At 37.7% G+C, this 24,445-nt stretch overlaps 2 protein-coding genes across 5 annotated transcripts; both read left to right on the top strand.

Annotated features, from left to right (window-relative positions):
• Positions 1 to 109: 109 nt before the first annotated feature.
• On the top strand, positions 110 to 11,028 carry LOC131430166 (tetraspanin-21-like). The gene is made up of 4 exons (XM_058594902.1): positions 110 to 361; positions 10,035 to 10,223; positions 10,294 to 10,464; positions 10,530 to 11,028. The coding sequence occupies exons 1-4, from the start codon at positions 236 to 238 to the stop codon at positions 10,896 to 10,898; spliced, it is 855 nt and encodes a 284-aa protein (XP_058450885.1). The 5' UTR covers positions 110 to 235; the 3' UTR covers positions 10,899 to 11,028.
• A 1,429-nt stretch (positions 11,029 to 12,457) lies between these two features.
• LOC131430165 (tetraspanin-7) lies at positions 12,458 to 24,146 on the top strand. 4 transcript variants are annotated; one of them, XM_058594900.1, is made up of 6 exons: positions 12,458 to 12,592; positions 12,687 to 12,908; positions 13,004 to 13,091; positions 23,107 to 23,295; positions 23,353 to 23,523; positions 23,593 to 24,146. In XM_058594900.1, the coding sequence occupies exons 3-6, from the start codon at positions 13,011 to 13,013 to the stop codon at positions 24,013 to 24,015; spliced, it is 864 nt and encodes a 287-aa protein (XP_058450883.1). In that variant the 5' UTR covers positions 12,458 to 12,592; positions 12,687 to 12,908; positions 13,004 to 13,010; the 3' UTR covers positions 24,016 to 24,146. The 4 variants fall into 4 exon arrangements, with proteins under 4 accessions (XP_058450883.1, XP_058450880.1, XP_058450884.1 ...); XM_058594897.1 differs by having other exon boundaries at positions 13,001 to 13,091; XM_058594901.1 differs by having other exon boundaries at positions 12,687 to 12,939.
• Positions 24,147 to 24,445: the final 299 nt, after the last annotated feature.

The raw sequence follows: 24,445 nt of genomic DNA, 5'->3' as shown, positions 1-24,445 counted from the left end.
TAATACTTTTTTGTTGTGATTAGAAAAATCAAAAGAATTTCACATTTCGCCAACGGTATCACAAACCTTAATCGACGTCAGCTTAACTCAACACTACACAACAGGACGAACTCAAAATTTTAAACAGTTTCAACGCGCTGTGCTATCAATAAGGTTGACTTTCAAAAGCGATAATTCAATCAAGTCAAAGGTGAATCAACTGGAATATTGACGCTCATGTTACTACTTAAGCAGGATGACTGGCTACGTGGATAATTTCCAACGACAGATTCAGCAGCCGACCATCATCGAGCAGTCATCATCGAGAAAAATAGTTTCCATTATTAAATATCTCATCTTATTTCTGACAACCGTATGCCTGGTAGGTTCTATGTAATATTTCATTAGTTTAGAAACTGTGTGTTTTAATTGCCTATGACGACAGACGAACAAAGGCATCCTCTTTGTAATCAGCTCAGTCGGCTTAGTATACTGCATTGGATAAAATTTGGAATTCGGTAAATGTTGACATGAGACAATGTAATTTGTAATTAACATTTGGTTGCAAATCCGGGATGCTGTGCAAGATAATGCTGGGCAAACTTCGTTTACCGGCCTTGTCTAAAATATTTAGAGTACAATAAAAAGTGTCAAACGCCTACGTGTTCAAACTATGTAGTAGCTAATGATATTGATTGTTGCTTTTGAAGATATTTGCTATCATGAGATTTATCATTTATCGTCCCGGGATGGCGGCTCAATGCATAGAGCACTGGTCTTACAAACCAGTTGTCATATGTTCGAGCCCCGGCCTGTAAAGATTCACAGTGTCAGTAGAATCGTAGCACCAGCCATGTAATGGTTATGTACACTCTAAATCGGCTGCAGAGTCTGTTGAAACCGAAGGTAAAATTTCACAACAGGAATGTAATACCAAGGTTTTGCTAGATTTATCATTTCAATGGGACAAGCACAATGTGGTAAATAAGGAAACGGATTAAACATGCGGTAAAAATCGAAAAAAAACGTTATGAACGCTACTTTAGCACGAATAAGCATTCATTGTGACCCTGAGTATTCAACCGTAGCTCCAAGAGTCAAATGTCATATGGTCTTCTAATTAGTCTTTCGAGATCGGAAAATGTTGCCCGGCAATCCACGGAACAAGGACCTTCCCATCAGGAAAAAAACGCATTCGATTCTATTCTACATCGTTTGTTGCTAATAGATCGATCTGCTTCGGAAGATATTTGCACCGTACAAGGTTCAATTTTTTTCATCTTTACTTAGTAGCTGAGGCATCGCAATTGAACAAAATGTACATTGTTCAACATTGTAGAAGCAGTTTGGTCATTTTTAAAACCAATTATCGATCTCAAAGAAATGTTTATGGTACAATTGTTTGTTGTAGTTTCGCTCTCGTCAGCTCCGCCCGAATGGATGAAAACGTGTAATGGAATTAGTATTTAAATAAAATCCAATCATGCAGTTTGTGTCAGTATCAATTCAGTTGAACTTTATACAGCGTGATTTATATAAATACATGATTCAAACCTTAAAAAAACAATAAAAAAATGTTGAAATAATGATTTGATACGATTGATAATCGTTCGAGGTTTCTTGAACCATATTGACATCAGCTTTCCGGTTTCGGATGTTCAATAAGAGTTGCTCGTTTGAGGACAAACGATTGAAAGACAATTGATGATTGTGCGTGAAACAACAGAAGTCAAAAACTGAATCACACTGACCTTGCGAAAATAGTTCCATAGATTGAAGGGATAAACGTTACATTCACACACTACTTGATCTATCCACCTTGCTCGCTGCGCTCCTCTTCTTCTTGTACCAGTCGGAATAGATTCAAGAACCATTTTCACTGGGCTGTCGTCCGACATCCTTATGACATGACCAGCCCATCGTAGACGTTCGATTTTAGCTGTCCGTACGATGGGTGGTTCTTCTAGCAGCTGTTGCAATTCGTGATTCATACACCGTCTCCACGTTCCGTCTTCCATCTGCACTCCGCCATAGATGGTCCTCAGTACCTTTCTTTCAAAAACACTGAGGGCGCGTTGGTCCTCTGCCAACATAGTCCAGGTCTCGTGGCCCTAGAGAACAACCGGTCTAATGAGCGTTTTGTAGATGGTCAATTTCGTGCGTTGGCGTACTTTTCTCGTTCGGAGGGTTTTTCTGAGTCCAAACTTATGCACGATTTCCTGCCAAAATACGTCTATGAATTTCTCTGCTGGCGTCATTATCGGCGGTTACCAGTGAGCCCAAATACACGAACTCGTCAACCACCTCGATATTGTCACCGTCTATCAATATTCGTGGTGGGAGGCGTAGTGTTTCTTCTCTAGAGCCTCTTCCTCTCAAGTATTTGATTTTCGACGCATTTATGGCCATTCCGATACGCCTAGCTTCAGCTTTCAGTCCGATGTAGGTTTCCGTCATCTTCTCAAGGTTACGTGTCACAATATCAATATCGTCAGTACCGGAAGATCGTGCCACTTGTGTTGATCCTCGCTCTTCGAATCACACCTTCCAGGGCAATATTGAACAAGATACAAGAAAGTCCATCACCTCGACGTAGCCCTCTCCGAGATTCGAAGGGACTCGAGAGCGTCCCAGATACTCGGACGTAGCACATCACTTTATCTATCGTTGCTTTGACCAATCGCGTCAGTTTATCCGGGAAACCGTATTCGTGCATTATCTGCCATAGCCGTTCTCGATCGATTGTGTCGTATGCCGCTTTGAAGTCAATGAATAGGTGATGCGTGGGTACGTTGTATTCACGACACTCCTGGAGTACTTATCTTATCGCGAATATGTGACCCGTGGTGGCGCGGGCTCCAGTAAATCCCGCTTGGCAGGGAGACGGGTATAGCGTGATGGGATAGTCGATGCCTTTCACGCAGCCCGCCTGGGTTTGATTCCCAACCCCGCACATAGGGTCAGAAAGATTTTCTGGTCCGAAGAGGTGAATGACCTAATATGTTAAAGCCTCTATAATTGAAACAAACAAAAAATCCCGCTTGGTACGGCCCTACGAATTCCTTAGCTATTGGTGATAGACGGCAAACATTAAAACAACTGAAATTCTCTGTATGCTTTCACCGATATTTTTGGTTTCGAAAAAACTTTAAATTACCGAGATCTACGTCGCTTTTGAAAACAACTTACCCAAATTATCGGTGTTCAAGCATGTGAGCTAATACCGAGATTTTAGGCAATTAGTTAAAATTAAATTTTATATATAAAATAAACATTCCAGTTAAAACTCGTTATCATTGATTTAGGAAATTTAAATTTAAAAAAAGAAAAATATGTCGCATGAAGATAATATTGCCAAACATATACACCGTAGAATGGGTGCAGTTTCATGTTATTTACAGTAGAGAACACAATTCGATTTTCCACAAAAAATCAGATTCCGGCTACAACGAAAGTAATGGCTCAATAAAACATTGTGTATTTAAAGAAATATATCATACCGGAGTTCAATAAATTTCATGCAGCAGATTGGCGTTGCGAGGATCTTTATCCCGTTAGAATGCTCTGGGGGATTTCTTGTCACGAATAATCGTCGAACATTTTTTTTTTTTTTTTTTGTTATATAAAATATCGTTTATTTAGCTTACGTTAACTATTTACAAATCAATTTTTGATCAGAGTTCAATAAAGTCTTATTCCTCTAGACACAAAATAAACTCTAGCTCTGCTAAATTGATATCATTCACTTGAGTAAGAATGTAGTTCACGTATTTTGAGACTAATATCAAAATTTTGTTCTTTTTTGCTATTTGTACGTTGTCTAAACTCGGACGTAACAGATCATTGAATGTAGGCCTTCGCCAGCCTCCTAGGATGGCTGTTACGCTCCGTTGTAAATATGTCCATGCTGCCGCCACACGCGGGCACTCGCAGAATTTGTGTGCCAGTGATTCAGCTTCTCCAGTACAACGCAAACAGTTTGGGTTGTCTGAACGTCCGATCACGTGCATGAGTTTACGATGCTCTGTTTTCTCATTCACGAGAAGGTAAAGATCGCTGCGTTGGTTAGACGATAGACGTCTAGCGGTGATGTTTTTCCAGATTCTCCTCCAATCTAAGCCTGGGTTATTACGTTCTACTCTTGGAAGCTCTGTTTGCTCCAAGTAGAAGCGATGAATCACGTCACTGGTGGGGTTTTGTAGGATTTGCTGGGGAAGCAACGGAGTTTTTTGAAGAAGGATTTTAAGGCAAGGAAGATCGATGTGTGGGGTACCGTTTTGGTTAAGAAGAGAGCGATAAAACGGGAGAGAATCTATTTCCTGCAGATGTCGATTGATGAGAAGTGCGTTGCTTTTGAAGAACGGCAGTTGTAGTTTTAAACCACCCTGCAGTTTGTCTCTTGTTAACTGATGCATTGGAATGCGTGCTGGTAGCCCACGAAATATGAAGGATCCTATTGCTGATGTTAAGCGTGCAGAATGCATGTTTTTAGGTGGAATTATCGAGGAAATATACCACACCTTCGCTGTGATGAATGTGTTTACCAATATTATTTTTTGTTGTAGGTTGAGACTTCGCATGTTGTGCATCCAAATAAGTTGTATTACTTTAGAGACTAAAGAGTCCCAGTTCAACGTTACCATCTCTCGCACTGAGTTAGCGAATATAACGCCAAGAACCTTTATTGTTTCAAATGTGTGCAGTCCCGGCACCGTCAATGTGTCCCCATCAAAAGAACCGACATCAATAGCCGCTGTTTTCTGTCGATTTAATTTCGCCCCGGCTACTATTTCGAAGCGATTGAAAAGTTGGAAACAACGTTCAATCGTTTCTATTGTCGTGGCCAGCACAGTGAGATCATCTGCGTAGCCCACACAAACATCATCTCCACATGCACGCTCTAATCGTTCAACGAGAGGGTTGATGTAAATCACAAAAAGGAGCATCGACATCGGATCTCCTTGTCGCACGGATCGTTCAATTCGGAATGGTTGTGACAGATGTCCATTCACGAGTAGTCGGGACGTGGATGTGGTTTCCACTCGAGAGAGCCAGCCAACGAAGCTCGGATTGATTCCCATGGAGAGTATAGTTCGGTGCAGGAATTGATGAGAGACCCGATCGAAAGCATGGTCCAAATCGAATGAGATCAATTTCCCTCTCTGCTTCAACTTGATCAGCTGTGCTAAACGGTCTTTAAGCGAGAGTGTTGCTTGGAAGATAGTTTTGCGATTGTTGGAACATTTTTGCGCGTCACTCAACACTGGGTGATTTAGGAGAACGAGTTCTAGTCGTGTTTTCATCACTCGGCTCAAAATTTTATAGTCCACATTTAGTAAGCTGACCGGGCGATACCCTCTCACAGACTCGTCGTTTCCTTTCTTTTTCACTAATACGATTATGCCTTCGGTAAAGGCCGGAGGCAAATCGCCTGTCAACGCTTCGTTTATAACGAAGGAGAGCTCACGGTATATGACATCGAAAGTTCTCTGGTAGAACTCGATCGGTAACCCATCATGTCCCGAAGCCTTTCGTTTCTGGGATGTACGGATAGCGTTTTTAAATTCCTCAATCGTGATTTCTGCGGTTAGAGCAGCGTTGGAATCGTCTGCTTGGGGTATCGTTCTCTCGCTTAGGAAATCTTCTCCCTCAACCAGCCTCGATCCTTCTGCCGTGTATAGGTTCTGAAAGAAATTAAACACGTGCTGTTCAATCTCACGGGAGTCATGTATTTGGCCGCCTTGCTCATCCTGCAGCTTTGTGATAGTTGTTTTTTTCCGTCTCCTTTCTCCTAACTGGAAACTGGAAAGACACTCCCCGGCTACGAACGTCTGGTTGATACGAACGAAGTTACGTGTATGTTGTCTCTGCATTGTGAGCATCTGTGCTTTAAGACGATTGATTGTCTCTAGCAAAGATGGATTTTGATAATATGCATCATAAGCACTGCGTAGTTGACTGTAAAGTCTTTGGTATTCGGTGTTGAAAACCCGCAAAGCTTCATTTGATTTCCAGCGAAAAAATTTTGAGATGTTTTTTTTCGCGCATCTGGTCCACCATTCCATCCAGTTAGAGAAGTTTGTTCGTTGTCGTGTCCAGTACTGCCACCGTATTTGAAATTCCTCTATGTTGTCTGCAGTTAGCAGGTGCGGCCGTAGTGACCAGTAACCTCTTCCTGGTTCGTGACCGAGATGGGGGAGGCAGATGCGCGCAGTTAGTGCTTTATGATCCGTAAAGGAACAAACATGCGTGGCGGCACTTCGCAAGTGTTCACAGAGACCACCGCTAACGTAGATACGGTCGAGCCGCGATGCTGAATTATGCGTGATATATGTGGGTGCGTGTGTGGTGGGATACAATTTCAGCCAGAGATCGTGAAGCTGTAGCTGTTGTACAGTAGTCAGGAGAGCCGGACTCGAATTTGCGCCGGTAGCATCGCTAGGGCGTATTACGCAGTTAAAATCCCCAGCGAGAATGACATGTTGGGTGTTGTGACGCAGATAGTACGGCAGCGTTCCATTGAAAAACCTTTCTCTTTCAATTCGGTGGGCTGAACCTGCGGGTGCATAAACATTACACAGCGTCGTGTTTTGTATTCTTACGGTGACAATACGGCCATCGAGGCTCTTTTCTACATGTGAAAACTGTATGTGTTCCCTAAGTGCGATTGCCGTTCCCCTTCTTGTATGGTCCACATTACACATGACATTAAAACCGGGTATAGAGAATTGTTCATTCTCCACTTCTTGAAAAAAAACGATGTCGAGTTTTAGCATTCGGACAAACGTCCGGAGTGAATCCATCTTCGTTGCGTTTGTAATATTGTTGATGTTAACGGTACCGATGTTATAGCTAGTATATTCAGCCATTAGAGCGATACATCGCCTCCTTCTCTTTTATCGTCTTCGTTATCCACTCGGGGTTTCTTTCCTGGTTGACGAGAGCGAAGTTGCCTTTTGGAGCTAGATGAGTCGACCGACGAGTCTGTCTCGTTACCGTCAGCTTTATCTAGCGTATTTCTGCGTGTCACTGTGTTGGTGGATGGTTGGTATTGATCGAGCGCTATAACCTTGGTCGTCGTTTCGCCATTGGCTGGACGTGCTTCTGTTGATCCGGTGGTTAGAGAAGGAAAGTTTTGTTCGGTGTTAGCCGGTAATAGTTGCTTTTGCTGCAATTTGGGAATTTGTTTCGGTGGCGGCATGCTTGCCGACTTAACCGAGAGTGTAGCTACCTGTTTCGCTACCGAAGAACTTGTATTTGCGAGATTTACGTGGGGAGATTTCATCTGCTTTGCGGCGTCGGCATATGACTTCTGGACAATGAGTTTTTTGTTTTGCACACAAGTAGCTCCTATATGTATATGTTCACGGCAATGCCGGCATGTTTGAAGCTGACCAAAGTAAGACACTTGTGTCACTTCACCATCGATCGTTACCCACGAATCAATATTGCGCTTCACTAGCATTTTAACAACACGAATTCCGGTAGAGATACCAGGAAAGTCACAGTCGGCTCCTGTTTTCTGCTCTCGTATGTCGATGACGTCACCATATTTTACCAGAAACTCGTGTATTTTCTGGTCCGATACATCCTCTGATAGGTCGAAGAGGCGCACTTCTACTGCTCCCTCCTCTAGGGTAATCCGGAGGGGGTATTTTTTACCGTCCACTGAGATTTCGTGTTTGTTGTCGTGTTCTTCACAGATTCGTTGTGCTATTGCGAGGTCGGTGACCTTTATAAACGAAACACCAAGGGCTCTGCTGTTCTGGATCCGTAGCACTTCACCTTTCTTCAGACCCAGGATAGTCGCACAAAAACTGTGCACACGTGCAATGTCCGGTTTTTTCGGAACATTGGAGAAGTCTATTCTAAACGTATTTTCCCGACGGCCCATCGCGGATTCGTTTGGACGCGCAGCGACACAGAACGGCTCAACGATGAGCATAGAGAAAATAAAGCAATGTATACTTGATAGCTCGCCTCGCTTGTAACTTCCGTGTCGATAAAAACGTCTGTTCAGCTCGGAGGATGAGCGCTCACTGAACATTGAACAAATTTGTTCTTAATATCACGAAACATATCGCTATATTCGGATTCAATTTTTATTTGCACTAATATGAACTCAAGCCCTTATTTACATCACTCTGTTTTGCAGTGAATAAAAATTGCAACGTTCACGAATCACCGAATTTCGGTTGTCTAAAAGTTGTTTACCAAGGTTTCGGTAAGTTGATATCATTAATTTGCTGATTTCGGCAAAACGACCCATTGCTGGTAAACACGGTAATTGACAAAAGAAAAGTTTGTTTGACGGAGAAAACAATACTGCTTGAAACTACAAAACATTATTATCATTGACGAGGCAAAGACGAAACGTAAAGAAATTTCAAAACGGTTATGTGCCCTAAGCACCAATGATTATTATCAATTTTACTCAGTGGGTTAGTTTGTTTCAAATGACATTTTAATAAAAACAACAAATCTTTTACTTGTGCAATTTCACAGTAAATTCAATTTGCAAATTTGTTATAAATTAACGAATTTTAGATAAAGTTAAGAATTGTTGCAATTTAAACTCACAAACTTGTTGATTGAAATAAACTAACTTAAATTTAGTTATTTCAACTAACGCTTTTGCTTAGTTTATTTGCACGTAAAAAATTGTTCTCGGTTATTAGAAATAAAACTATTAGGGCATTTTCAGTAGTGTTCTAGTTCTAGATGCATAACCTATTAATCCGGCTCCTTCCGTCACAGTAAACCTCCGTTACCGTCAACATTAATTCAAATATAGAAAAAAAAAATAACTATAAGGGCATATTCAGGAGTGTTCTAGTTCTAGATGCATAATTTATGTAAGTTTTAAAATTTAAATCTAGAAATTATAACAAAATAAACTGGCAGCCCCAGCAGCGTTTTATGTGTGTTTCAAATATAGAAAAAATAGAACGGCAGTGTATACCAGTTTTAAATTTGACAGTAGAACTGGTCGAATAAATAAAACTAAAACGGATTGCTGGGGATACGTTTGTTTCAGTTTCATTTACATTATAGACCACCCATATGAATCTTGCAGTTGTTGAATTTTCTTTTACGGTTCATTTAAGGCCATCATCCAAGTATCATGCGCGCGGATGGTTATAGGAAAATTTGAATGGAAAATTTGAAAAATTTGCTTTTTTCTATCTGCAGGCTGAAAATGGCTGGAAAATTCGGAGTATTTTCCGAGTCTTATCAATAATAGCTCTGAAAAATGAGTGTATTTGTGATCTTTCACAATTATTTGGAAAAATAATGCGATGACATAACAATTTTTTTTTTTTCAAATAAACCTTATGCTGGCTACAAGGATTACACTCAGACACATTTTTGAAATAACTTTTTACGCTTTTCATGGAAAATCAATGAATTTCATATAACCGATGTCGTTGTATTTTGATGATTTGGAGGTACTAAATGATATACAAATTATTATGAAATGATGCTAATTCAATTTATAAACAGAATGATGTTATTTTTGAAAAAGTTTTCTAACAGAACAAGATTAACTTTTCAACAGAACAAGATTAACTTTTCAATGAACTGAAGAAAATCCGCTTCAGTTTGAATGTGCGTAATAATAGTATATAATAATAGTAAACTTAGTTGTATCATTACACAAATGAGATTTAACCATTTTATTCCTGATAAAAAGATATAGCAGAATTGAATCAACAAGGATATTGCCGATAACATTAACTCGACTTTGGTTAACATGCAATAAATAGTTACTTTATTTAAACAAAAAAATCATCCATAACAAATATAGTTTTCGTTTGGTTAGACCAAAATTTTAATTCAAATCAAACAGAGATCGTTGTTTATGTTGAAGGGCGAAATTGATTTGAAACAATCATATTCTAGCTTGAAATGACCATGAATCAAATTCAAAAATCTACTACCTGTTTTGTTATTTTAAACATGTTCAATTTCTCTGCGTGATATAAATAAGTAGCTCAAAACATAGTTCGCATAGACACTTTACTATATTGAATAAGCGTTTTATGTCTTTACAGATCCTGGAAATAATCACTATCATTATTGGCGCAAGCATCGGTAATATTTTCGCGGAATTTTCTATGTTTCTTGACAGAAGCTATCACTCGTTAACTCAATTTATAATAGTGCTCGGAATCATCATGTTATTGATAGTTTTGTATGGATGTGTCGGAATTATGTTGGAAAGCATGACCATTATCAATATTGTATGTGACTATTCTTAAAATTATCCGAATTTAATATGTTTCCTATTGATTATCCATTGAAAAATTTCAGTATATTATCGTATATTCAGTGACAATTGTCATGGAGATTATCATTGTTGTGACGGCTTACAGCATGGTGGATAACGCAGACTCTATGCTAAAAGAACGAATGAAGCATGCCTTTCTAGAATTTTACAACGATCGTGGAGCTCAGCGGTCTATTAACCACACACAGCAAAGGGTAGAATAACTTACTTACAATAATGTCATTTTTAAATAAAATTGCATATAAATTTACTTCATTAGCTGCAATGCTGCGGGTTTGATAGTTACTCAGACTGGTACAGCTGGCCGCATCATGAAGACTTCGAGAGTTCCATTCCAGTTTCCTGTTTCCCATCTCCGCATTATGAAATACCATTCCAGATCGGTTGCTTCGGACGTCTTAGTGAATTGATTACGCATTCCCTCAACATAATTGGTTCGGGAACATTAATCAGCATAATATTCCAAGTGATTTGTTTAATCAGTGCCATCGTTTTTCTCCTGCAACTAAAAAACTACAGAAAAGAAACCGTATCACAAAGTACTAACAATGGTAACAGTACTAACAGTGCTGCTGTGTCCTCGATTTTCGGTCTAGAGACGATTCCAGAAGAGAAAACTCCAATTTAAAGGCAGATAATAGAAATAATACGACGCGTAGGTTTAAGATAACCCATATATACGTTCATATGAATCATTCGAATAAATACAGTTTATAGATATGATAGTGTTATCAGCGAAATATCACTGCTCTCACTTAGTGTCGGAACGTCATCTGGTATAACCGGATGTTGTAATATTTCCATACTTAGTACAACCACTTCAAAATGTGTACGTTCAACAATTTAGTGTCTTGCAATAACAAAAAACCACTACTTAATCCACCTAATGGTGTGATAATGCCTTTCTATTGTAATTCAAACAGTTTCATCAAAACCTATTTTTTTCGTTAGGATAATTTTCAACACGAATTTAGAGTGATATTTTACACTAATTCATTCAAATTGTTTCGGTTAGCTCAGAAAATCATGACTCAACGCATACGTTGCAATAAAACATTAGAACTTGATCATTGGTTACTTTCTGAAAAAAGACGGATGTGTAACTGGATGACGTGAATACGAATAAAATTAACATGCTTTTACCACACCTCCGAGTATCGATAATCACACGTACTAGTTAATTGAATGACACTTATAACAATTATAACAGTTATAACGGAACACACGACAAGAACACACGGACAAGACCGATTACGATGACATTAAAAATGCAATGTTCAAATTCAATAACTTTTTTGTCAAACCCATCTCGAAAATATAAATTATATAGTGATTTGAAAGAATATCCGCAAACCGAAAGTATTGATATCAACTTGCCAAGCATGGACAAAAAGCATCTACAATTCCTTCAAAAATTCATGAGGAATGATAAAAACAAAAAGTTCCTAAAAACTCCACTTGCGTTCTTATACACATTTTATTTGCACTTTATTATCAGATTTATTTTCAAATATGCGCTACTTGTACCTGATCAATTCTACTGATTCAGTTTATGAATGCTTTGTCTTCTAGTGAATTCTGCCTCGTTTTGATAAAAGTTTGTTCGGGTTCGGGTCGGGTACTGGTAGAGATTTTTATTTTTTAGCGAGTACGAGTCGGGTTTGGATGAAAATTTATTCTCGTATTCGAGTCGGGTTAATCTTTTATCATTTTCGATCCGGTACGGGTCGGGTTCGGGTTCAAGAATTTGCTTACCAGACCATCTCTAACTGTCGTATATCAAAACCATATGTTAGACTGCAATCTATACCATTACTGCTCAATGAATTGATTCGAAGGATGAATTCAAAATTGGTGCATTTACTTCGCGTCGCTATGACAGAGTTACTGTGCTTTTCTGCGATAAAGCCATCTAGAACCAAAACGAAGCATGAGAACTCATAGCAATCCGTTGATTGTTTGCCGAGTAATCTGCAAGATAATGTACATGTTCAACTAATAAGATGACTATTGGTACAATTACCCTATATGAATATTATTCACAATAAAACAGCCTTATATCTCCGGGATAGTGCGTATGAGACATAAATTTTCAAGGTCGCTTAGTATGGTTTCCATAGTTACTATAAATCCAAACACAACCTACTACACCATCGCGCTCTGGAGGCAGCAAATACATCACGAGGTGAAATACTCAATGTTATAGTCTACTTTGTTCGTTTTACTAACTCTGAAAAGCTTAGAAAATATACACAATCATCATTATACACAATCATCAACTAATGCAACCAATAGTTATTCATCACGAGGATTATATGACTTGTAAGTAATACACATGCATTCACATTTCTTGAATAATAGTACCAAGTAACATATTAATTTCCCCGAGTGATAATCTGTAATCTAATATCCTCAGCAATACAAGTTAAATAAGGAAAACTCGGATCGGCTACCAATACTGACGCTTTAGCTCCACCGATCGTTATCAGGAATACCTGTAGCTATGTAGTATAGTTGATAAGATATCGCGAAACAGTGTGTAAAACTCTCATTGTACGAACACGAACATTTTACGCTTCACAGTTGGCGGAGTTAGTTCTAAGTGTAGTGCAATTGATCGAAGGAAAACTGCTGACAGGTGAAAAATACTGCTTCACTTACAGTAAAAGGTGAATTAGTAATAATAGATATTCCGAACTAATCTTTTCGTCAAACTATCATTCAATCCAGTAGTAGGAAAATGGCCACCGAACGGAATGATCTCAACATGGGAATGCGATGTGTGAAATATATGATATTCGTCATCAATATCATGTTTCTGGTAAGTTTAATACATTTCGTAAGCGAAATTCCAGGTACTGACAGACTCATTATTCACGGGACACTGATGTACCCTTTTATTCGTTTTCTTTATCTTATCGCTATTATGTTTGCTAACAAAGAAATCATAATGACATGATAGATAATGGATGCATAAATATACAAATATATGTCATTTTCATTTATATGTTTCTTAAAATGTTGCAAAAGAAATCGGATTATCTTACCATTTTTTAACCATGAATTTCAACTTTTGGAGTTAAACAAGCGTACTGTAGTACGAGAACGCCTACGCTTGTTTTAAATCTATTATGTCATTTCTCTAAAAAAAACAATCAATAAGTTGCTAATTCATAGTATTGTTTCCCAATTAAACACGATTTTTAATAGCCGATTACCGTTTCAAAAGAAAAGTAGTTATTCCTTGAGTGATTGGATTATTGAAAAACTAATTGTTAAAAAAGTTAGCTCACCCTAGACGTAAGCAATTCCCAAGTAGAATGTGAGATCAAATAGAGAACTCATTTTGATGTTGTGATCTTCGCATTTATCATTTACTCAAGTTGCTGTTGTTTTGGTCGTTAAAAAATCAAAATCGAAAGCAAAAATATATATTTATATATAATAATATATAAACTTTCATATTGCCTCGCGACACATGAATGTCGCGCATATCACACAAATGAATGTCACAAATGACAGTCATGACCGAGCGTTGAATGAATGTAGCGGCGATTGTCATGCTCGTTTTGGGTGATGAATGCAACAAAAGAATGATCAACAGAATGGGCTGCATTTTGTTTTCGGTGAAAATTTCATTGCTGTTAATAAATTTTAATGAAGAAATGTATAACGACGTCATTTATGACCGTTTCCACTTTGATAGTGTTCTATGAAATAGCCAAATTTCAAATTGCTGCTGTGAAGACGATAAAAAAATCGAAGTGCGTAAAGGAAAGAAAAGTCAATATTGATCAGCAATGTCTAGATTCCAACATTTTCAAGTTGCATAGGGTTGTCAACAAACCAAAATTGAGAATTTTTTGAAAAACTGTAATATTACCTGTATGAAAAGGGAAGTCAACGGTGATGGAAAACTACTAGATTAAGATGCATTTTTGAGATGCATAGGGTTGCCCATAAACGAACATTGACAAATTTTGGAGATCTTTCGTTATTTGGATGAAAAGAGAAGTCACTGTTGATGGAAAATCATAGATTCAATCATCTTCAAACTGCATACCCAAGTAACATTTTTAATATAAATAAATACTTGTAGCTATCTTCAATGCTACATAATAAATCTTGCATTAAAACTTTAAACTCTACGAAAGCCTACTGAAAACCTCTATAAGAGCATGTTCCTGCCAAGTGGACCATTCTTCATAAGGTTTATAAAGTAAAGTGAAAAATCATCATAAAGCTGCGTCACAACTTCAAATTCAAGAAAATTTTGAAACCAGCTTTACGAACATTAAATTTATTTGGATGGAATAAATTCTACTATGAATAAACTGTCGTTTAGGTAATATTTTTCTTAATTATGTGTGTGTCATACCTGCTTTGAATGCAATCAGTAACAATTTATTGGATTTTATTTACAAGTTTGAGGCTTTTACCGAACGTAAAAATTTCATGCGCTTTTATTTTTATCGTGAATGTATGGATAAAAATAAGAATTATAACTAATCGCCTTGAAATAAATACTGTTTTTGCGAAAGTCTCCATGATTTATGAAAATTATTTTCTGTGATTTATCGTCTTTTTTGTATAAAACTATTTCGTGGCGATAAAACTTGTGCATACGTTTTGAAAATGAATCGTAAAAGTCCATCATACTTCCTCGTTTTTGCATTTCGAAGTTTATTTGATGTTAATAAAGGCTACGGCAAAGAACATCATAATGGCGGCCATGAAATTTTCTTTAATGCAAACTACACTTAATCTAAGAAGCAATAGCCGTAAGCAATTCAAATAGCCCACAACAGGAGTGTCATAAATGTATTTTAGAACCCTCAAATTTGCTCTGAGTGAAACTGTCATTCAATGAACACGCACACACACAAATCTAGATTTATTAAAGAATTTTACTGACAATAATGTTTCAAACAAAATTTTTTAAAGGAATATTAAGAGCGTTTGCATGGTTTTATTCTAGTACAAATTGATTCATTTTTAGTCCAGTTGTTAGTCTAGGTAAAAGGTTTTATAGAAGCTTTAAAAACTATGATATTACTTGTCAAAAGCGACACTTATTATAGTTGTTATAAAACAAGTAGTGATTGAACAATCAATTACAAAACTCCTATAAATTATAATCAAAACCATAAGGCATTCGAATTGTTACTTGGGTAGGGTCGTCAAACTATCCAAATTGGCAAATTTTGAAAATTTTCAAATGTCACAAATGACAGTCAATTTAATTAATTAATTGGATGAAAAGGGAAGTCGATAGTCATCGAAAAAAAACCAAAATGCATGACAAAACGATCTCTCAGAAATTCGTAATATTCGATATTATTGTTCTCCATCGATAAGTATTGGACCCCTATTAATCAGTTGTCACTATTGACTTCCTTTTCCATCCAGATAATATGAGATTATATAACCAATTTTGATCAAAAAATGTTAAGAAAAAACAAACATAGGAAGTGAGAACAGCGCATATAATTTTTACGAGTATTATTCGTTCAATTTTGTTCGTCTTGCGTCTTCAAATTAAAATAATATCGCACAGATTAAGACTAAATCTAATTTAAGCATATTCTTACTTTTTGTTGGAACGTCTTTCTACAAATATTAAAATCGAAGAAATTATAACCTTTATTAAAATGTTGACAGTGTGTTTACACTGTAGAATTTCATCGACGACACGACCTGCCACTCGTCTATATAAACTGTATCGAAAATCTAACTACCCCTCAGTAACTGGTAATGTCAAAACGAGGTTGCTTGAAAATCTATTGAAACTGGCAACAAAAGTCGAAAACTGTTGATTTTAGATAACAGTTACCAGAACCATGGCTACGTATGTTTTTTTAATGGAACGTTCTATATAAATAACCACAAAACAAAAACAAGTTATATCTGTAAACCAAAAGAAATATGGATTTCTGTGAACCGAAAAAAAATAGGATCAGCTTAGCATTTACCTTCGCCCAGAACACCCCGAAAAGGCAGACATATAGCAATTATTTGACTAGATGTTCATAGCACAAGTTGAACGGGCGGCAGAAAATATTACATGCGATCGGATTGCCATTGGGCGCAGATTGATTAGAAAACAGTAGCAGGGCATATTCGCTTGTACTAGCTATGAATCATCGTTTTACCATGGACCTTAACTCTATTTTACCCACTATTGCAGATCAAATACTTCGGTATGAAAAATTCGTATGCGGAAAAAATAGCGATCGTACACGTTCTACCGTGAATAACCATCGTGCAGGGACCTTCCCGAAATTGGATTACTGAAATTGGAGCCTACAGCCGAGCGTAATAATCCTGTTTGTATCTATCAAGAACCATTATCTCACATCTTTATGCGAAGGGGATCATCTACGAAGAGTGCGCCATTTTATCGAACGAGAATGGGGGCGTCTATGTTTGAATTAGGGCGCGGACTGGCCTATTTACATTCTAGAATTCTATCCAGACCGTCGGGAACAAATTTTACGACGAAGATCATTTGATTCTAGAGCGACGAAATGTGATGTTGGTCGCGATCTTGAATAAGACTGTGAGCTACTACCAACTTTTACAATCTTTTGTTTGATTTTTGTATCCGTATTATACATCATTACAGCTATAGAACATTAAAAAACGCTCGATCGATAAATTATTTTTATTTCTCGATCATGAATTCGATTTTTTTACGAAAGTTTTGCAACTCCTGTTATTGAGAGTCCACCACCGCATGCAGCTAGAACATGTTGACTGGTTAGTAATTCAATTGCGTAAAATGGAAAAATTTGATACCTTCTTCGGATTTCATAGTAGAAGTAACTGGTTCCATGCTTGATCCATATTTTCTACTATATTGAACAAAATCTGTACACAATATGTACCTTTCACATATCTTGCGTTTTTAAATTGTTTGTTTATTTACTCTGAACCTCCTTGGTAACTAGTTCGTAGCAACATAAACAGTGTTGCTCAAGAAGATTATTTTTATCATTATCAAGGGGTCGCTATATTTGCGGTAACTGGCGGTGAATCGTTAGCGGACAATTTCATTGCCAATTTTTCTTCGAAGTGCCTGGTCGTGTCGTCGATTTCATTCTATGCAGTAATCTAATTGAAACGTTGAAATTCAATTTAGCAGTAACCTTTGAGTAGTGTTTCGTAACTCGAGGTTTGCGATCAGCAGTGATTCTATTGGAATGACGTTCAAAAAGTACACTGAAAATAATTTGCACGCTAGCATCATGTGCATTTGATCTATCACTGTTCGTAGAACACACGAAATTCATGAAAACATACACTTAACTCATAAAAGGAGTGTAAAAACTGTTGATATTTAGTGGAAATCATGGTACGTTTATATGAAATGCACACAGAAACGATAAGATATATCTGTACTTCTAGATTCCATATGCATTTCATGTGAATATCACATTGTTTTCTAAAAGGTGATTTTTTTGAGGTTAGGATTTTCATGCATTAGTATTTGCTCAGATTTTTTGAGGTTATGATTTTCATGCATTATTATTTGCTCAGTATGCTCTGACATTTCATCATGAATAGACTTACTAACGAGCAACGCTTGCAAATCAGTGAATGGGCCCTAGAAAAGTTGGCAGAAAATCCGCTTTTTTATCGACAAATTTTGTTCAGCGATGAGGCTCATTTCTGGTTGAATGGCTACGTAAATAAGCAAAATTGCCGCATTTGGAGTGAAGAGCAACCAGAAGCCGTTCAAGAACTGCCCATGCATCCCGAAAAATGCACTGTTTGGTGTGGTTTGTACGCTGGTGGAATCATTGGACCGTATTTTTTCAAAGATGCTGTTGGACGCAACGTTACAGTGAATGGCGATCGCAATCGTTCGATGCTAACAAACTTTTTGTTGCCAAAAATGGAAGAACTGAACTTGGTTGACATGTGGTTTCAACAAGATGGCGCTACATGCCACACAGCTCGCGATTCTATGGCCATTTTGAGGGAAAACTTCGGAGAACAATTCATCTCAAGAAATGGACCGGTAAGTTGGCCACCAAGATCATGCGATTTGACGCCTTTAGACTATTTTTTGTGGGGCTACGTCAAGTCTAAAGTCTACAGAAATAAGCCAGTAACTATTCCAGCTTTGGAAGACAACATTTACGAAGAAATTCGGGCTATTCCGGCCGAAATGCTCGAAAAAGTTGCCCAAAATTGGACTTTCCGAATGGACCACCTAAGACGCAGCCGCGGTCAACATTTAAATGAAATTATCTTCAAAAAGTAAATGTCATGTACCAATCTAACGTTTAAAATAAAGAACCGATGAGATTTTGCAAATTTTATGCGTTTTATTGTTTAAAAAAGTTCTCAAGCTCTTAAAAAATCACCCTGTACATAGATTATACTTGAAACAGAGTTGAGCGATTCAAGTGTTTTGCACATACATTTGTGCTGTACTCATTCCCACTAGAAAATTAAATGTTTAACACATGTAGTTCGATTCAATAGCAAAACACACCACATCCAAAGGAAAAACACATCAAAGCTAAGTGAGAAATAATCCAATCTTGCATCTTAGTGTATTTGCACATGAAATCTTGGAACAAATCGCTTTGGTTTTGTATTGAATTTAAAAAGCATGTTAAACTGAAGTGGTGTTTACATATGAATCGATCGTGCAAATTTTTATCAGTGTACTCAATCACAATTGATGAGCGTATTCGCGCAATCGCTTTTTCTACAATCACATTCATACCGTTTCTGTCACACCATATCAGAGCTTAAAATTGTCACACATTCTCAATGAAAGAAACCATTTCAGCAGTCTCATTTTCAATGTTTTACTGTCTCATTCGCAAATGACCGACACCAGAACAAACGAAGAGAGACGAAGCATTTTAGTTTCTCATCGAAAAAATGAGAGAGCATAATTGCCAACGTCACTCTTCCCTCTATGACAAGACGAAACCAAACTAACGTCTTCAGGTAGCAACAGCAGAATTGAAATTTTCATTCTTGCATCGGTGTATTGAAAATATGTGACGCTTGGCTATAAAAAGTGACTAAAATATGGCAAATCGAAGTAATTACATCCCAGAACTTCTTTGGAAACCAAAACTACTACAAATTCGAGCCCCAACTTATTGTGAAACCTTTTTCTGTCGTTTTCAATTTTGGTTGAATATCGACACTGAATACTATAGGATTTTCACTGAAAACTGCAAATGACTGAAAGGGCAAATGAAAGAAAAAACACAATTTTGAAACTACTGTCCCGTTTATGTCATTGACTGGAATTGACTGGATTTCGTTCTCATAGTTTGTAAGCGAAACTGAGAGTGACAATAATTTCTTGTCATTTTCGTTTATTTTTCAGTCAATGAAAATGACTTTTATTAGCTCTGCACCATATAGATTTTTTTTCCTTTTATTTTTCTTTGTTTGTTTTGCATTCATAACGACTATTTCGGAGTTTGTGTAAAGACAAGAAGCTCAATTTTGTACTCATCACTTCCAACGAGCAACAGACAAAGAGAAAAGATGGAAATGCATGAAACAGCGAAATAAAAAAAAAATAAAAAAATATCGTTTAGAGAAAGGACTCGAACCTCCACCCTTCCTCTTACCGAGAAGGTGCTCTACCTACTATGCTACTTTGGAGTATTCGTAGAATATGCTCCAGAACGAAAAAGATGAAATTGCGTTGAGCTTGTGTGTGATACTGCTCTCAAGCCGAGTGAGATTCAACTACTTCGACTAGCTGCTGGATGACCTCTTTTCGAAAACTAATACTCAGGCAACAGACCCCATCCACTCGTTCTCTCGTGTTTATCCAGAGCTCACCAGCAGGACGCTTTGAGATTTTTTTATTTTGTCTTGTGTCTTGCTGTTACACATCCATTTTTCTTATCAATATAATGAGCCACCACTGATGTCCATTGAGAAGCAGACGATGACAAATTGCATTCCCGTGCAATGATTATCGATAAAAAAAAGCTGTGTTGGTTTTAATTATTATGGGATTTGGGGTGAAGCAGTCTTGAACTCAATTTAATACGCATCACTACTAACAAGAAACAGATAGAGAAAATGCATGAAATAGCGAAAAATGAAGATTTTTGCAAAAAAGTGTCACTCAGAGGAAGGGACCCTTCTCCTTACCGGGGAGATACTTTATCAACTACGCTACTCTACCCCCGGTATCTTAGAGCTATGACGCTGTGTGCATTATTAAATATATGAATAATTTAACAAAAGAATTTCGCTACAAAAATGCAATTGCTTTTATAGCGACACGAATATTCGAAGCCAACTTCGAAATAATTTGCATATCACCTTATGAGCCAATGCATCGAACAGAGGTAGCTCATTCCAACTAATGATAAAACTAAAAACCTGTTTTAATCCACCTAGTGGTGTAATGATGCCTTTCTCATATCAATCATACTATCATATATAATACTGTGGTATTCTTCAAAATTATTTTTCTTAGATTCTTAAAAGAATAACCGAAATAGATTTGTTTGACCGTCTACTGATGAAAACTATCAATTGGAAAAGATTTGAGGTCGATTTAGAAAACTTTTTACGGTTTTTCGCTCTTTTCAATGATGGTATAAATTTTTTAACACTTTTTACCCCATATTTCCGGATCCGGAAGTCGGATCCGGAAGTCGGATCCTGATGAAATTCAGGAATTACGTATGGGACCACAGGACCTTTCATTTGAACCTAAGTTTGTGAAAATCAGTCGCGCCATCTATGAGAAAAGTTAGAACACATATTTTCATTTTTTTGCACATTTTACCCCATAACTCCGGAACCGAAAGTCGGATCCAAATAATATGCAGGAATTTTGTATGGAACCACAAGACTTTTCATTTGAATCTAAGTTTGTGAAAATCGGTTCAGCCATCTCCGAAAAAGTTAGTGCAAAAAACGTTACACACACACACACACACACACACACACACACACACACACACACACACACACACACACACACACACACACACACACACACACACACACACACAGACATTTTGCGTACTTGACGAACTAAGACGAATGGTATAAGACACTCGGCCCTCCGGGCCTTGGCTCAAAAGCCGGTTTTCACAGTGATTGCATAACCTTTCTATATGAGAAAGGCAAAAAACAAAATTTCTTTCGATTCTTAAAAGAATAACCGAAATCGGTTTGTTAGACCGTCTACTGATAAAAACCATCAAATTGGAAAAGATTTGAGGTCGATCTAGAATTTTTTTTTTAAGGTTTTTCCCCATTTTCAGTGATGGTATACAATTTTTAACACACTTTACCCTATATTTCCGGATCCGGAAGTCGGATCCGCATGAAATTCAGGAATAACGTATGGGACCAGAGGACCTTTCATTCCCACTTAGAAAAAAAAAACGTTCAACGGTGGTCCTTCATTGGTCCAATACGTTGGATCATTGGTCCAATGAAAGTCCAATCAATCGTTCAACGGGAGGCCAACACGGGACCTTCGTTTGCCGATTTTGAAACAGACCGTTGAACCGAATGCCATTTTTTTCGTTCAACAAACCCGGCAGACAGAGGTCCATTGTTGAGCCATTTTTAACATGAGGAGTTGGAGCCCCGTTGGACTAGTTTTACCGCAGAATTTCTAAAGTTTTTTCCACTTATTTGTTTAAACTAACAATACATACGATACATACCTGCACAATACTTCTACTTCACGTTGAATAACAACAAATTTTCTTTCTATGTAAAGGTAACACTTAGTTTTCACACTATTTTTGCAAGACAAAAAACAACAACAAACCGTTCCAGCAAATTGAACGAATATTTCGTGCAATATGTCGTTCAACAAGCGCTCAAAAATCAACAAAATTGAACGGCCTGCTGAGAGGGTTTGAACCTAAGTTTGTGAAAATCGGTCGCGCCATCTATGAGAAAAGGTAGAACACATATTTTATTTTTTTGCACATTTTACCCCATAACTCCCGAACCGGAAGTCGGATCCAAATAATATTCAGGAATTTTTTATGGGACCTTAAGACCTTTCATTTGAATCTAAGTTTGTGAAAATCGGTTCAGCCATCTCTGAGAAAAGTTAGTGCACTTATTTTCACAATTTTTTGCACATTTTACCCCATAATTCCGGAACCGGAAATCGAATCCAAATAATATTCAGGAATTTTGTATGGGACCACAAGACCTTTCATTTGAATCTAAGTTTGTGAAAATCGGCTCAGCCATCTCCGAGAAAAGTTAGTGCAAAAAAACGTTACATACACACATACGCACATACACACACACATACACACACACATACACACACACACATACACATACACACACACACACACACACACACACACACACACACACACACACACACACACACACACACACACACACACACACACACACACACACACACACACACACACACACACACACACACACACACAGACATTTTGCGTACTCGACGAACTGAGTCGAATGGGATATGACACTCGGCCCTCCGGGCCTCGGTTCAAAAGTCGGTTTTCACAGTGATTGCATAACCTTTCTATATGAGAAAGGCAAAAACTAAATAAATGAGACGAACGATGTATCTGAAATAAACCGTTACACTATACACTATTTTCTTTCAAAGCATACTTGATTTATAACTCATATAGAATTTTTCATTGAAAAATACTGGCGAGAGCAATTCACAACAGTGTTCTTTAGTGAAAGAGGCCATATGAGTTTCAAATCAAGTATGCTTTGACAGAATATAATATATAAAAGGTAAGGTTTATCTCTGCTCAGTTTTCCAATTAAACCCCCAATAATATGTTTTATTTTTTCGACAGCTCACTGCGATCCTGTTGGTTACTGTAGGAACAGCGATCGGAACTATTTTTGGCGATTTCGAGTACTTTATCGATTCCCACTTCTTCTCACCGGCCCATCTGCTTGTAGCAATCGGTTTCATCATGATGGTCGTTTCTATCTTTGGTTGCGTCGGAGCTGTCAAGGAGAGTACTGCAATGATCAATATTGTAATATAAGCCGAAACAAGTCAGCGCAATGCACATATTCATGTTTCTCAATTTCAGTATGGCGTCTTTTTGGCTTTAGTGTTTATTTTGGAAGTAGCTGCTGCTATTTCTGCATTTGCTTTACGAGGACAGGTTGAAGAGATGGTTCGTCGTACCATCAACGAATCGATGGCTAGCTACAACACTAACTCAGACGTCCAACAATCAGTTGACTTTATGCAACGTGTGGTACGCTATAGCTTTCTACAGTTAAATGTAATTAAAACCTAACAACCTTAACTATTTTTCCAAAAATAGCTCGAGTGTTGCGGTGTCGAAAGCTACGAAGACTGGGCTTTCTTCATGCCAACTCCGAACAGTCCAGATGATATAGAGCTACCCGAATCATGTTGTCTACCTTCAACGATGGAAGAAAAATGCGTTCCTTACGATTATGGTTGCTACTCCAGGCTGGGATGGGTTGTCACGCAGAGCGCTGGATTGATTGCTACTGGAGCTACCACCGTAGCTTTCGTGCAGATTCTTGGAAGTATTTGTGCCTTCATGCTGGCCCGCACTATTCGGCGAACCAAATCTCTACGAGCTGCACGCCGTTGGCAATTGCAGCAAAGTTTGGGCATCATGACTAAGCCACATGATCCTCCTTATACACAAATGGAGAAATCGGAGAAGAACGCTGACTCAGAGATGTATCTACCCAACAGTCCCAGTGTCAATTAGAAATTGACCCATTGAGCCATTGACACAATTTTGAAGCTGGTATAACTACATAATTGAGAAGTGCAGCAGTGGATCTATTTATTAAATTTAAAGCCGGGTATAAATAAACGACTTAACAAAAATATTTACTAAATAAATTCATCATTCAAAATGTTGTTTTAAAAAACAATTTTAAGAGTTCGGTTTCATTCCAAAATCCTGGATAGACAAAAGACTGAAAAATGAAATCGCATAGAAGGGTAATCAATTTTCAAACTGCCTTATACGTCAGATAACAGAATGATCACCCTACAATGAACAAAAGTCGTACTTCAAAGCGGCATGAGTGCCTGGAAGGGATGCTGAATGGGTCGGAAAAACCATGATGTCGGTTTTCTGGGATTGTTATAGTACAGTTTCGGAGGACTAAAAATACAAGTATTCGCGATCA

This window comes from Malaya genurostris, chromosome 2 (assembly GCF_030247185.1).
Source record: "Malaya genurostris strain Urasoe2022 chromosome 2, Malgen_1.1, whole genome shotgun sequence".
Classification (NCBI taxonomy): domain Eukaryota; kingdom Metazoa; phylum Arthropoda; class Insecta; order Diptera; family Culicidae; genus Malaya; species Malaya genurostris.
The sequence above is the reverse complement of the archived record's forward strand: the minus strand, read 5'-3'. Positions and strand labels throughout refer to the sequence as shown.

Excerpts from the sequence above, each read along its gene's own strand:
- LOC131430166 (XM_058594902.1), top strand. The coding sequence starts at position 236 with ATGACTGGCTACGTGGATAATTTCCAACGACAGATTCAGCAGCCGACC. Across the intron at positions 362-10,034 it reads TTCTGACAACCGTATGCCTG|ATCCTGGAAATAATCACTAT; the intron begins GTAGGTTCTATG and ends ATGTCTTTACAG. Across the intron at positions 10,465-10,529 it reads TTAACCACACACAGCAAAGG|CTGCAATGCTGCGGGTTTGA; the intron begins GTAGAATAACTT and ends TTACTTCATTAG.
- LOC131430165 (XM_058594900.1), top strand. The coding sequence starts at position 13,011 with ATGGCCACCGAACGGAATGATCTCAACATGGGAATGCGATGTGTGAAA. Across the intron at positions 13,092-23,106 it reads TCATCAATATCATGTTTCTG|CTCACTGCGATCCTGTTGGT; the intron begins GTAAGTTTAATA and ends TTTTTTCGACAG. Across the intron at positions 23,296-23,352 it reads GTACTGCAATGATCAATATT|TATGGCGTCTTTTTGGCTTT; the intron begins GTAATATAAGCC and ends TCTCAATTTCAG.